This window comes from Mus caroli, chromosome 7 (assembly GCF_900094665.2).
Source record: "Mus caroli chromosome 7, CAROLI_EIJ_v1.1, whole genome shotgun sequence".
In the NCBI taxonomy this organism is placed as follows: domain Eukaryota; kingdom Metazoa; phylum Chordata; class Mammalia; order Rodentia; family Muridae; genus Mus; species Mus caroli.
Window position 1 is genome coordinate 28447955 of NC_034576.1, and position 14103 is coordinate 28462057.

Genomic DNA, 14103 nt, shown 5'->3' on the forward strand with positions numbered 1-14103 from the left:
AAAAAAAAAAAAAAAAACAAAAAACCCACAAAACTTATTATGGAGGTCAAAGGGGAATAAAATTTGGAGAATTGGTTCTTTCCTCCACTTTGAGGTCCAAGGACCTAACTCAGCTTGTCAGGATTACATAGCAAGCACTGTTTCTCGATGAGCTATTTTGCTGCCTCAGACTTTTAAGTGAGTGTGAGTTTACACATGGAAGCTAGAGTTTAATATCCACTTTTTTCCTAATCACTTGTCACACTATTTTTAGTTTTTAGTTATTTTGTGGATGCAGGGTCTTACTATGTAGCCCTAATTGTCCTCAAACTCACTACGTAGACCATGCTGGCCTTGAACTCGCAGAAATTCTACCAGCTCCTGCCTCCAGATGCTGGGATTACAGGGCTGCACCATGACATCTAGCATTTTTTATGTAGGGACTGGGGAGAAACTCAGGTTTTTGAGCCTGCCTGGCTAAGCCATCTTCCCAGCACCTATAATTGTAAATTGTTTTCTTTAGCACCTGAAGCAGACACGTCCCACCACTGTGAACATCCCTAGCTCCCTTTGGAGTTTTGTGGTGTCATTATCTGTTGCCCAGGCTAGCCTAGCCTCAGGACTCTCCAGGCACACCCTCCACAGTGCTAGGGTAGGTATATGCCAACACACCCAGTTCCCCCCTTTGACTTTCTACAGTGGTTTGGTACTGGGCCAGCCTTCCTTAAAGTTCTCAGAACACTGCTTGAAGTTTCTATTGCTTGCACTATCCTCTGGTTTGCACACGTCTGGTTTGGATGCCTGGGTCTGTGGCAGCCATTAGACACCAGGAAGAGAGCATATACGAGAGCTACGTCTGCTGTGGAGAGAAAAGAGACTGAACCCACAGCCATGCCTTCCTTAGCCGTGCAGAGCTCAGGTTCTCCCCATCGGGGCTCTGTCCAGTTACAATTTAACAACCGGGTTGTTTCAGTCTGGCCTTTGTTAGTTGCAGTCAAAATCCTTAAGTGATATAATTGTATAAGTAAGTTCCAACCCCGAGGATTGTGTATCCTTCTGTAGCCTAGTCCCCTTTAGCTTGGCACTATATTCCTGTGATTATATTTATTATTATTATTATTATTATATTGCTTAGCTTATTTTATCACCTGGCTCCTGCTGTGTATCCCATCCTGCCTTTGAACTCTCAAGCCTCCTGCTTCAGCTCAGGCTACTGGTACCCGCTACTGCACCTGGTTGATGTCATCTTTTGGAGTAGCATTATGGTTCCCCATTTAGCAGACACAGAGTCCCAAAGGTAGAGTGACTGTCCAAATGCATTGGCAAAATATGGCCCAGTTACAGGGCACGCCCAGAAAGACCATCAGTCAGTGCCCGGTACACAGAGCATCACCGTGGGACCACACTAAGTTACCCCTCTCATGCCACTTGGATCTGGGCTCATATCCTGGGTCAGTTCCTTGCCTGTTGAGTCGCTGAGGGAGATGCTGGCCCCTTGCAGGCCTCTTCCCACAGGCCCTATGGCCCATAGACACCTGAGAAGAAGGCAGAATTTCTTCTCTTGACTGGCAGGTCTTGGGTTAGTTCTTGTCCCGTTTTCCAGGAAAGCCCACCTGGACATTTCAGGTCCACTCCTCAGTCCTGACCACTCTGCCTCTTCCAGTGCCCACAGGAGTTTGTCACCATCAAGGGACAGCAAGTCAGTCACTTTACCTCACTGGCCGGTCACCCCAATAAGAGCAGAGCCCAAGCCACATCTTCTATTACTGTGTGCCTAGCACAGAAAAGCATGGCAGAAGTGAAGGTCCATGGATGAGTTTGAACATTCTTTGCATCTCATGGCTGGAGATATCAAGGTTTAGAATGGGGAAATCATTTGGCCAAGACAAAGCCACGAATACAGAGGCTGAAGTGGAGTCCAGGCCCAGAGCCCAGAACTGGGTGTGCCGGATGAGCTATGCAAGAGAGCGAGACATAGAAAAACAACAAGAACAAAAACAAAACAAAAAATCGTATAAACCACCACTCTCACCAACAAAGTCAGAAAGCCCACGTGGTCAGAGTCTGAGAAAAAAAGGGAGAAAAGAAAGGAGGAGAAAATGACTGTGTTAGTGCCCTGAGGAGCGGAGGACATAGGAGCAGAGCGGCTACTCCTCACCTCCCAGTGGAGCTCTGTGAAAAGACAGGAGAGTGTGCCTGGGCATTCCAGTTGATCCAGTCACATGGGGCCCAAAGCCCAGGCCGGGTGTGTCCAGGTCCACAGCTACCTGGGGATGGAGGCGTAGTCAGCGTGGGAGGCGTCAGAGAGGTGCTGATGCAGATCTGTCCGGGCATCCAGAACGGCCACCTGATCATCCTCATCCTGGCTGAGGCTGGCAGGGTCCGGATCGGGCAGCAAGATGAGTTCGGTGAGGCCATGGAGGTCGGAAACACGGCGGAAAGTCTGCAACACGAGCACCATGGCAACCAGGCCGAGGAAGAGGTACGCTGTAGACATGGGGGAGGGGAGGGGAGACGGGGAAGCGGCAAGTTGATGGCTCATCTTTCAGCTCAGGCTCCAGGGCAGCAAAGATGTGGTCCTAGTGGTGCCTCTTCTTTGGGGCAGTTGGGTGGTTCTTGGAACCCCTTCAACACCTCTTAGAAGAGGGCTGTTTCTCTGCCCACCCCCAGCCCCTACTGCCAACCCACAGGTGCCCAGCCAGCTCTCCAGCTCACCTGTGACAAGCACCTTGTAGAGGGCCCGGTAAGGCTGGCCTGGGGCTTCCCCAGGCACGTAGTCCCCCAGGCCAATGGTGGACAGAGAGATGAAGCAGAAATAGAAAGCATCCAGAAAGCTCCAGGCCTCTTCAAGGTAGGTGAAGACCGCAGCCGGTACCAGGAAGAATATAACCACTATGACCATCAGCAGGGCCACCAGGTGCCAGCGGGCTGCCCGCTGCGGGGGCCAGCCCCAGTGCAGGCTCAGCCAGGACAGGGGTGCATGGGTGAGCAGCAGTGACAGGCGCTGGGCTGAGGCAGTCAGAAGTAGCATGGTGATAGGCACGCCCAGGAGTGCAAAGACGATGGAGAAGGCTTTGCCGGCATCTGTCAGTGGGGTCGTGTAGCCATAGCCTGTGGGAAGACGAGTCCTCCGGTACACTGGCATCTCCACAGCCTGAGGCCTAAGCTCCCCGCAACCCTACTGCTCCCCCTACCCCCCACCCTCCCTAATTTCAGTCGTGACACCTCCATCCAAGAGTTGTGGTTCCTTCTGACGCCCAGGGAAAATCCTATAAATAAACCTTCTGGACTTGCTTTGAGTTATTCACATTTTAAAAAACTTTTTCCCCAAATTCTGGGACATCAAACCCACAGACTGATGCAGCCATGTAAGCACTCAATGTGCCCCCAGCCCCTCACTGGGGGATTCTAGGCAGGGGCTCTACCACTGAGCCACACCCCCAGCCCCTCACTGGGGATTCTAGGCAGGGGCTCTACCACTGAGCCACACCCCCAGCCAGCTACAAGGACTGTAACCTTCTATCTTTCCCTGGTAGGACTGCTCCTTGTCACCCATTTTCTGCCTTTAGCAGCACTGAGACTGCCCAAATCAACAGCAGTTTCCAGGTCTTTGAATCCTTGCCTTCTGATGAAGTGCAGTACGGAAAGAGGTTTTAAGGATGTTGAATTTGTTTCATTTCTCCAGGTAGTTAGGACTCCCAGCTTGACTCACTGTGAGAATGCTACCTGGGGCACTGTAGACATTCACAACGACTACCGGCTATTCCCATGGACCGATCCCCCAGTGTAGTCCTCAGAGCCCTGTTCTCCTGTGATGGATGTCACACACAGAGGATCTGTCATATATCCCCAGTGAACAGGAAGACTCCTTGGGAAGCCAGGCATGGTGCTCCATCCCTGTAAGCTCAGGACACAGGAAACTAGGGTGGGCTACATGAGCAGACCCTAACTCAAAAAGAAGAAGAAGAATTTTGTTAGCATAGAGCATGCAGCAGTGGGAGTGCTAGAGTCCCTGTGTAGCATGAATGAAGCCCCAGGCTTCAGGGAGGGGGAGAACCGGCATGAGCCAAGTTTAGTAAGAAATCCTTTATGCCTTCTATTATTGTTGTTGTTGTTAGAGATATTTTAGGGGTCTGGAGAGATGGCTCACTGGCTAAGAGTACTTGTTGCTCTACCCGAGGTCCCAAGTTGGAGTTCCAGCACCTACAGGGTGGTTCACAACCATCTGTAACTCCTGCCTGCCTCTGCCTTCCGAGTGATGCCTATCATCAGGCATGCATGCGATACACATACATACATTCAGATAAATACCCTCCTCCTTACGGGCTAGGATTACAGGCATGCAAACACATCTGGGACTTTTTGTAACCTTTCAATTAGCGTGTATGAATTGTATAAAATAATGGGTTTTATTATAACCTTTGTGTTTGTTTGTTTGTTTTGTTTTTCAAGACAGGGTTTCTCTGTGTAGCCCTGGCTGTCCTGGAACTCACTCTGTAGACCAGGCTGGCCTCCAACTCAGAAATCCTCCTGCCTCTGCCTCCCTAGTTCTGGGATTAAAGGCGTGCGCCACCACGCACGGCTTTTACTTCATATCTTAAGACAGCGTCTCACAAAACCTCCTAGGCAGGCCTTGAAATCAGGATCCTCCTCCTTCAGCCTTCTAATAGCTGGGACTACGAGCCTGAACCACCAAGCCTGGCCACATCATCATTTTCTTTTTTTGCACGCTAAGCTCTATGAACCGGCTCTAAGGAGGTACTTCCCTGTTCCCTCTAACTGTACGGGCTGGCTTTCAGAACTGACCTCAAAAAGTCCTGCACAGTTTGGTGGAACCAAAAATCTCAGGGCAGCAGAACACAAGGGAGCAAAACAGAGCCCTGTGCTCTGGATTGGAAGCCAGAGGTATCACCCACAGTAGCAGATGGGGTCAGATTTATCCACAAGTTCCATCAGGACCAAGGCACCTGGTGTAGACCATTTCACCAAGTCATGGCGAGAACCACTTGGCTTTCTATTTCCCCAGTTCCCCTGCCTCTGTCAGCAGCTTCAGTAATGTTATTTTGTTTTGGTTGGATTGTTTTGTTTTGTTTGAGTCAGGGTCTCACTCTGTAGTCCAGGCTGGCCTTGAACTTACTTGTAACAATCCTGCTGCTTCTGCCTCTGGCATGCTAGGACTAAAAACATGTGCCACAATGTTCTATACTATCCTATCTGTGTGGCTATGCTCAAGTTGGCCAACTTTACTGGGCCTTAGCTTTACAGACAGACAGACAGACAGACAGACAAGTGGCAGCTACCTCACAAGGCTGTTGCATTGCCTGAATTAAAACCCGGATGTGGTGAGACCCTGCTATGCTCTGACTGAGAAACTCGTGATCTCGCTTCATAGCTGAGGATGCAGCTACTCACCCAGGCTGAGCCTGTCGCGTGTCCCACTCCCCTCACCTGTCAGTCTACCAGCACCAGGGACAACCTGTCAGAAGTGAGAAGCCTGAGGAGAGACTATGACACAAGGACTTCTGGGAGCAGGTCAAGCCGGCCCAGGAAGCTTGGGGGAGTGCTAGCCTCAGGGGAGACCAGTTCATTGTTTTCTTTGAAGAGACACCCAGCTCTGTTGCCAAGGACCTCAGTTTGCTGGTCACATGCAATGAGCACTTCAAGTGGGGGACAAAAGCCATCCTCGACTCTAATGCCGCTGCCAGCCAGAGAGGCAATTGATTGTGGCTCAGCCTCCACCCTGTTTCAAGTCCCTAAGAGAAGTCACCTCAGGGAACCGGGGAGCAGCAGAACCTGGCCTCCGAGCAAGCGGGCGGAGGGGTTTCCCAGGCCTGTGGTAGGAGGACAGAAGGGACTTTCTGAGAGGAATTTCCCAGAGTTCTTCCGGGGCTGGGGGGTGCAGGTAGAGAGTGTCCTACGTGAATGGGCCTCAAAGAAAGCTCTGCACAGCGCTAATATTTGTGTGTAGGTAGTACTTTTTTATTTTATTTTATTTGTGTGTGTGTGTGTTGCGTGAATGTATGCGAATAGGTGTGTACAGAGGCCAGAGGGGCACGTCTGATGTCTGCTCATTCCCTCCTCGGCTTATTCCCTCAGGCAGGGTCTCTTACTGAACCATAAGCTTGCTGACTTCAGTCCCAAGACAGTGCCTGTCTCTAAGCCAAGGCTGGAGTAACAGGCTTGCATAGCCACGCTCAGAATCTGCGCGACTGCTGGGATTTTGAATCCAGTTTCTCATAGCACCTTCCCCCATGGCTTCTCCCTTGTCCTGTCTTGTCTTGTTGAGACAGGGTCTCCCGTAGTTCTGGCTGACCCTCTTGCTTCCACCTCCTGAGTACCGAGGTGTATCCCACCATGCCCAGCTGAGGAGTCCATAACCTTAAATCAAGACCAGGATCCTGGTTGTAAATGAGACCTTGGGGCCCTGGTTTCGTAGGAGGCACCAGCAGATATCGCCTGGATTGTGTGAGTTCTCAGCAGCCAGAGCTCCTGAGCCCAGGGCATCTGAAGGAAGGAGTGAGGTAGGCATTGCTAAGACATCTTCTGGGTGTCAAATGGAGTGAGCAATGCAGGGGGGCAGGGGGTCTCTGTCAGAGAGGACCCTGAACGTTCCGGATAGAGAGGGTGTCATGTCTCGGGAAGTCACAGCTATGGGGTGTGAAGGAGGTCCAACTCCAGGACACCCCTCCTGTTTGGGGAATCCTCAGTGAGCATGTTGGTCACCTGGGTGGTATAGTGGCGATTATAGAATATTTTTTATTTTATTTATTATTATTATTATTTTTTTTTTTTTTGGTTTTTCGAGACAGGGTTTCTGTGTAGCCCTGGCTGTCCTGGAGCTCACTTTGTAGACCAGGCTGGCCTGGAATTCAGAAATCCGCCTGCCTCTGCCTCCCAAGTGCTGGGATTAAAGGCGTGCGCCACCATGCCGGGCTCAGAATATTTTTTATAAAGATCACAGAAATATAAGAATATGTCTTTGTTTTAATCCCAGGTATAGGGATATGGGGCTGCTTCTGACTGTCCACAGCAGCTAAGATTTGTCTCATGCTCTAGCAGGGCTGTGATTTTGCCAGCTGCAGGTAGTTTCTGTGATTGTGTGACATTTGGAATTCTGGGGACTTTTAAAAGGATATATATAAATGCTAGGGCCCTGAGAGGTGTGGTGGGCTGTTTGTTGGTCACTGTTGGCTGTGGTTTGTTACATAGTCGTGTGCAAAGCAGAAACAACAAGAAGAAAGTAGATATCCTGACTGTGAAGATCAAATTTGCTCCAAGGAACTCTATACCCTAATCAGCAGGAAGCAGTCTAACAATAACGCTGCCCCCTTTCTGACCCCTGACTTCAGCCAGGGGTCTCTTTCCTCTCTATCCCTTCTTTGCCCTCATCTAGTATTAGAGGGTTGAAAAGGGTGGAAAAAAGAACCCACAAAATAGCCAAAGACAGCTACATGGTGAGGAAGAGCAGAGAGGGAGAATTGCGGCTTTGTCTGAATTGTGTCCTGGGGTGAGGATTTGTCTCACTGAGTAGGGCCACAGTCTAGAGAAGAGATAGGAGCCCCATTCATGAGTTTAGGTGTTTTGTTTTTTGAAGTACTAAGGGTTGAACTCAGGACCTCAGGCATGCTAGGCAAGTGTTCTACCACCGAGCTACACCTCAGCCCTCCTCACTTGAGCTGAAAGAGACCCTCACTACCAGTCCTTGGTGTGAAAAGGGCAAGAGAAAAGAAAAGAAAAGAAAAAAAAAAGAAAAAAAGGAAAGAGCAAGAGGTTTTGCTGGAGGTAGTTAGGGGTAGGACTCTCAACTTGGAGGATTTCAAGCGGGACAGCCAATGGTTCTTCTTTGAGGACGCTCTGGGTTTGCGCAGTTGGAGCTGCTGATCCAGGAATCTGAGTCTAGAGTGGAAAACATTGGGAGAGTCCCAACAACTCAGGGGAGGTGGAAAGATGGGTGGAGGAGCCCTGTGTTAGAGTAGGAAGTCCAGGAGGGGGGGGGGGGCACCTTCAGTCTGTCAGTCAGTCCCCGGACCAGGGATCTTGCTGGAGAGCGCCCAAATCGGAAGGGATCCTTGAACCGGTCTCAGGTCTGGCTAAGGTCTCTTCCTAGAAGACAGACCTCCAGTAATGTTGCCCTGCGATTACTAGCATGCATGAAGGCCTGAGTTCAACTCACAGTTCACTGGGGCACTGAGTTCAGGAGGAAGCTAAAGTGGGCTGTTCCAGGAAGGACCTATCTGGAGCCAGAAGACAAGGCTGAAAGAGATGGTGTGCCAGGCCTATTGTAACACAGCCCCCAAGGTTAGACACCCAAGGAAAACCCTACCAAGGCCCTTGCCAATCATCTATGATAATCCTAGGATTAAGACAAGAGTGAGCAGCTGGGCGTGGTGGCGCACGCCTTTAATCCCAGCACTCCGGAGGCAGAGGCAGGCGGATTTCTGAGTTCGAGGCCAGGCTGGTCTACAAAGTGAGTTCCAGGACAGCCAGGGCTATACAGAGAAACCCTGTCTCGAAAAACCAAAAAAAAAAAAAAAAAAAAGTGTGAGGGCTGGTGAGATGGCTCAGTGGGTAAGAGCACCCGACTGCTCTTCCGAAGGTCTAGAGTTCAAATCCCAGCAACCACATGGTGGCTCACAACCATCTGTAACGAGATCTGTCGCCCTCTTCTGGAGTGTCTGAGGACAGCTACAGTGTACTTACATATAATAAATCAATAAACAAATAAATAAATCTTAAAAAAAAAAAAAAGACAAGAGTGAGCCAGGCCTGGTGACCCACACCTGTAATCCCAGCACTTAGGAGGCTGAGACAGGAGGATGAAATTCCAAGCCAACCTGCGCCTAAGGGTACATGCTATCTCAAAACCAAACAAAAAGGCACCAGAGGGGATGCTGTCTGGGAAATTATTATGAGGGGGTTCCTATTCCGAGGGAACTGGTGTGTGTAGTACGAGGGCTCTCCAAATGAGGCAGCTGTGGCCAGTGTGGGTCAGTGGAATGGAGGTTGTTCCGAGAGCATCAGGACGCTTGGGATGAAGGTGTATGTTGAGGGATCCGGACACTATCAGGGACTGGGTGATGGATAGCACTCACTTACCCACGGTGGTGACTAGTGTGCTGGCGAAGAAGAGCGCCGAGGCGAAGTCCCACGCAGGGTCCGAAGCGTTGGCGGCTCCCGAGGCGTTGGCGAGCGCTGCGCGCCCCAGCCGTCCGGCCGCCAGCACCCGCTCCACGAAGGCGTCCAGGGCATGAGCCGCCACGCACGGGCTGTGCCGCAGCAGCTGCTCCCGCAGGGTCCCCAGCTCTGCCCGCAGCCGGGCTTCGTGAGGCCGCTCCAGCCGCGCCACAAGCAGCGCGCCCAGCGCCAGGTACCCGGCGTAGGCGGCCAGGGCGCTAGCCAGGAGCGCGCCCCGCCGCATGGTGCCCGTTCAGCCCCGACACCCGCTGACGTGGCCCCCGCCGGCCCACCACCCGAGGTCCGCTTTTAGTTCCGGGAGCTCCAGGCGCGGTCACCGACGCCCCGAAGAGGAAGAGGAAAAGGAAAAAGGGGGAGGAGCGGGGCTGGCGGAACGCCCTGACTCTGGGAAACTGAGGCACGCCCAAACACCTGGTGTAGGTACAGGGACACCGGAGGGTGGAGTTAGACGCACCGGGATCCGGGAGTCAAATGGGATGGGAAGGGCTGCGGAGTCCTTTCCTAGCTGACTTTCCTTGCAACTCTCCTCCTCCCTACTCCTTAACTCAGATCTGAAACTCTCCTCGGAAGTGAGAGCTTTCTGTTTGTAACCTTCCCCCCCCCCCCCCCCCCCCCCCCCCCCCCCCCCCCCCCCCCCCCCCCGACAGGGTTTCTCTGTGTAGCCCTGGCTGTCCTGTCTCACTCTGTAGACCAGGCTGGCCTTGAACTTAGAAATCTGCCTGCTTCTGCACTGTACCCAGTGTTTGCTTGAGGCACTAACACGTGGGATAAGTTGTGGGTGGGTGGGAGAGGCCTAAGATTTCGGAATAATTGACCAGGAGTCAGGGGGCATTATTGGAAGAACTCTGTCTCAATAAATAAACAATACATTGCTTACTTTCATGGTGGCGCACCCCTTTATTTCAGCACTCAGGAGGCAGAGGCAGCTATATTTCTGAGTTCAAGCCAGCCTGTGTACATAGTAAGTTCCAGGGCTACATTGTAGGACTCAGTCTCAAGAAACACAAAACACGCACCAAAAAATGAGCAGATAAATTTCGGATGTGGTTGTGGTGGCTTACACATAATACCCTTAACATTTGAACAATAGACTGGGGCATCACTGGCTGGCTCCAGGCCAACCTGGGCTACCTAGTGAATACCTGTCTCAAAAGATGTGGTGGAGTGGCTGGAGATAGATAAGAGCATTAGCTGCTTCTGCAGATGACCTGGATATAGATATGTATATAGATATGTGTATATTATATCCAGGGTAGGGACTCCCTCTACCTGGGAGTCTGAGATGTTCCTACGTACATTTGAACAGTTAAAGGTAGAGGAGCAAAACCCTGTCTCAAAACAAAACAAAAACCAACAACAAACTAGTAAGCAGCCTAGGGGGGTGGCTCACTTCTTTAATCCCAGCACTTGGGAAGCAGAGGCAGAGGCAGAAGCAGATGGATCGCTCTGTGAGGGTAGCTTGCTCTACAGAGGGAGTCCCAGGTCAGCCAAGGTGACAAAGTGAGACATTGTCTCAATAGTAAATTAATAGGTAAAACTAGAAGAGGGGTTTCCTTTATTTTTCTCCTGTGGGTCCCCTCACATCCCTCTATGACCTGGACTCAGTGCTCTCCTTACAGCTGTGTGGAGGGCAGACCAGAATCCTCCCCACAACCAGACCACAGCTCAGATACACGCAACAAGCTCTATTTATAAAACTGTGGTAATTCTTGTGACAGAGCCCAATTTAGGGCTGGCAGTCTCTAGGAAGAGATGCCTGATAATAAAAACAGCAACAATAGCTACAATGTCCCTGGACTTAGTCAGGCGCTGTCTGTGTACATATGCCCTTTATCAAAGCCTTCACCCTCCCACAGGATTCCCAGTAAACAAAGGGGAAATTAAAGCTGAAAAAAGAATGCAGGAACCTCCGGGCGTGGTGGCGCACGCCTTTAATCCCAGCACTCGGGAGGCAGAGGCAGGCGGATTTCTGAGTTCGAGGCCAGCCTGGTCTACAAAGTGAGTGCCAGGACAGCCAGAGCTACACAGAGAAACCCTGTCTCAAAAAACCAAAAAAAAAAAAAAAAAAAAGAATGCAGGGACCGGCCAGAGGGATCAGGGGTTACACACACACACACACACACACACACACACACACACACGCCAAGCCTGAAGACCTGAGATCAATCCCTGGAGCATGTGAAGGTGAGACCTGACTCCTGTAAGTATCCTCAGACCTCCATTAGGCCAGTGCCCACTCTCATGCCCACACACATATGCACGTATACACACCAAACACACACAAAATGGAATAAGAGTGCATGTCTGTAATCTTAGGACTGAGGAGTCAGAGAGGCAGGAGGACTGGAAGTTCAAGGCCATCCATCCTCAGGTACATAGTGAGTTTAAGAACAGCCTGGATCCTGTGAGAACCCTGTCACAAACAAATATAGAAGGAGACAGAACAGACAGCCATGGTGGTGCTCACTTAGAATCCTAGCAGTAAAAGGAGGGAAAGGCAGGAGAATTACAAAAGTCTCCGGTCTGGAGAGGTTGCTCAGCAGCTAAGCACACTTGCTACTTTTCCACAGGACCCGGGGTTCAGTTCCCATCCTCACATGGCCACTCACACCCATCTGTAACTCATTTTCCAGAGGATCTGGTGGCCTCTTTTGGCCTCTGAAGGCACCAGGCCCACATGCAGGCAAACTATCCATTCGTACACACATAAAAACATGTATAATATCTTTTCTGAAAAGATTAAAAGCAAAAAAGAACAAATATCGTTGAGTTCACATCATTCATGTTACAGGGCTCTAATGCCCTCTACAGACCACTACAGGAACTGCACCCAAGTGCACATACTCCCTACATACACACACACACACACACACACACACACATACACACACACACACTCGCACACACACATCTTAAAAAATAAAAAATAACTTTTTAAAAATCTCAGCCTAGCTGGGCAGTGGAGGCACACGCCTTTAATCCCAGCACTTGGGAGGCAGAGGCACGTGAATTTCTGAGTTCGAGGCCAGCCTGGTCTACAGAGTGAGTTCCAGGACAGCCAGGGCTACACAGAGAAACCCTATCTCAAACAAACAAACAAACAAACAAACACTGGGTGGTGGTACCACACACCTTTAATCCCAATTCTGAAAAGGCAGAAGGTTCAAGGCCAGCATGGTCTACAGAGCTAGTTCCAAGACACCCGGGGCTACACAGAGAAACTATGTTTTGAAAAACCAAAGAATGACAACAACAACAATAAAGTTGAGTCAGTATTACTTCTGTACAGATTTTTTTTCTAGTATTCACCTTTTCTTTTTTTTTTCCATTTGTGCTGGTGGGATTTGAGCTCATGGCCTCGTGATGCAGCACAAACACTCAACCAACAGAGGTGCAGCCCTAGCTTTCATGTCACTGTTTCCTAACCGATACAGAAATGTAAGGATTTACCTGGGCTTTATATCGAATGAGAGGTGAGTAATGTTGTGGGATATTCGGGGCTGAGTGTAAAGCTCAGTAGTGCACCTCTTGCTTGGCTCATGTGGAGCCCTAAGTTTAATCTTCAGCACCTGTAAATGAAAACAGTATTATATGCAGACATGTGTGTGTGTGTGTATGTAACATATATGTATACATAATGATTTAAAGTCTGTGGAAGGATTACACATGTTACATACAAATACAAGCCCAATTTATCCCTGACCTCTTTGTTGTTTGTTCTTTTGTTTTCTAAGACAGGGTTTCTCTGTGTAGCCTTAGCTACAGGATCTGAAGACTCAGAATTCTGCCTGCCTCTGCCTCCCCAGTACTGGGAGTAAAGGCATGCACCACCATTGCTACACCTACCCTGCCCTGCTTTTTTCCCCTAAATTAATTTTTATTTTTATTTCATGTGCATTGGTATTTTGCCTGCATGCATGTCTGTGTGAGGCCGTTGGAGCCTTGGAGTCATAGACAGTTATGAGCTGCCATGTGGGTGCTGAGAACTGAACCCAGGTCCTCTGGAAGAGTAGACAGTACTCTTAACTGCTCAGCCATCTCTCCAGCCCCACCCCCCTTATTTGAGACAAGGTTTCTCTGTGTAGCCCTGGCTGTTCTGGAACTCACTCTGTAGACCAGGCTGGCCTTGAACTCAGAAATCCGCCTGCCTCTGCCTCCCGAGTACTGGGATTAAAGGCATGTGCTTTCTCTCTCTCTCTCTCTCTCTCTCTCTCTCTCTCTCTCTCTCTCTCTCTCTCTCTGGAGATTATTTTAAGTAGTTCACTTGAACTCAGTATAAACCTAAGGATGGTCTTGAACTTCTGAACCTCGTGCTACCACATCCGGAGTGCTGGGATCGCAGGTGTGTGCCAACACACCTAGCTGCACTATTTATATAAAAGACATGTGTGTTTGAGGATTCTGCAATAGGCAGGGATTCAACAGACACCTATATATAGACAGATGAATATATATATATATATATATATATATATACACACATATATGTATATATTTTCTTTTTAATTTTTTTTCACACAAGAGGCCCACAGCAAGCCCAAAATGTCTGCCTTATTGATTTTTTAAAAAGGTCACAGATAGATGGATTTAGACAAGAAGAAGGCTGAGGATGAGAAGTGGAGGTAGTGCCTAGGAGTCAGACAGTAACACAAAGCAAAATGATGTGGATGTGTCTCAGCAAAGGACTGCATCTGATGCAGGTCTCCTCCCTAAGAAGCCATTGCAGAAGAGGAAAGGGAAGCCACAGGACAGGGTCATTTGTTGACCATCTCCTTCTGGAGTGCTATCACTTCCCAGAGGCATTTCCGACTTTTTTTTTTTTTTTTTTTTTTGCCTTTGATAAGCAGAAAAAAGGACAGAAGGGGGCCAGTCATGGGTCCTGGTGGCACACAACTGTAATCCCTGGATTTGGAAGGTAGAAGCAGGAAG

The 14103-nt window shown here is 49.7% G+C and overlaps 2 protein-coding genes across 2 annotated transcripts in view; both read right to left on the bottom strand.

The window, feature by feature from the left end:
* The window catches only part of Catsperg (cation channel sperm associated auxiliary subunit gamma), a 545789-nt gene that overhangs the window by 41329 nt on the left and 490357 nt on the right, over positions 1-14103 (bottom strand). The window lies entirely within an intron of this gene.
* On the bottom strand, positions 312-9416 carry Kcnk6 (potassium two pore domain channel subfamily K member 6). Its single transcript, XM_021168804.2, has 3 exons — positions 9076-9416; positions 2695-3090; positions 312-2466 (listed from the first exon to the last, which is right to left on the bottom strand). The coding sequence occupies exons 1-3, from the start codon at positions 9395-9397 to the stop codon at positions 2243-2245; spliced, it is 942 nt and encodes a 313-aa protein (XP_021024463.1). The 5' UTR covers positions 9398-9416; the 3' UTR covers positions 312-2242.

Bases quoted from the DNA above. Each gene is read 5' to 3' on its own strand.
- Kcnk6 (XM_021168804.2), bottom strand. From the start codon at position 9,397: ATGCGGCGGGGCGCGCTCCTGGCTAGCGCCCTGGCCGCCTACGCCGGG. The intron at 3,091-9,075 runs GTAAGTGAGTGC...GTCTTCCCACAG, and splicing joins CACACTAGTCACCACCGTGG to GCTATGGCTACACGACCCCA. The intron at 2,467-2,694 runs GTGAGCTGGAGA...CCATGTCTACAG, and splicing joins CTACAAGGTGCTTGTCACAG to CGTACCTCTTCCTCGGCCTG.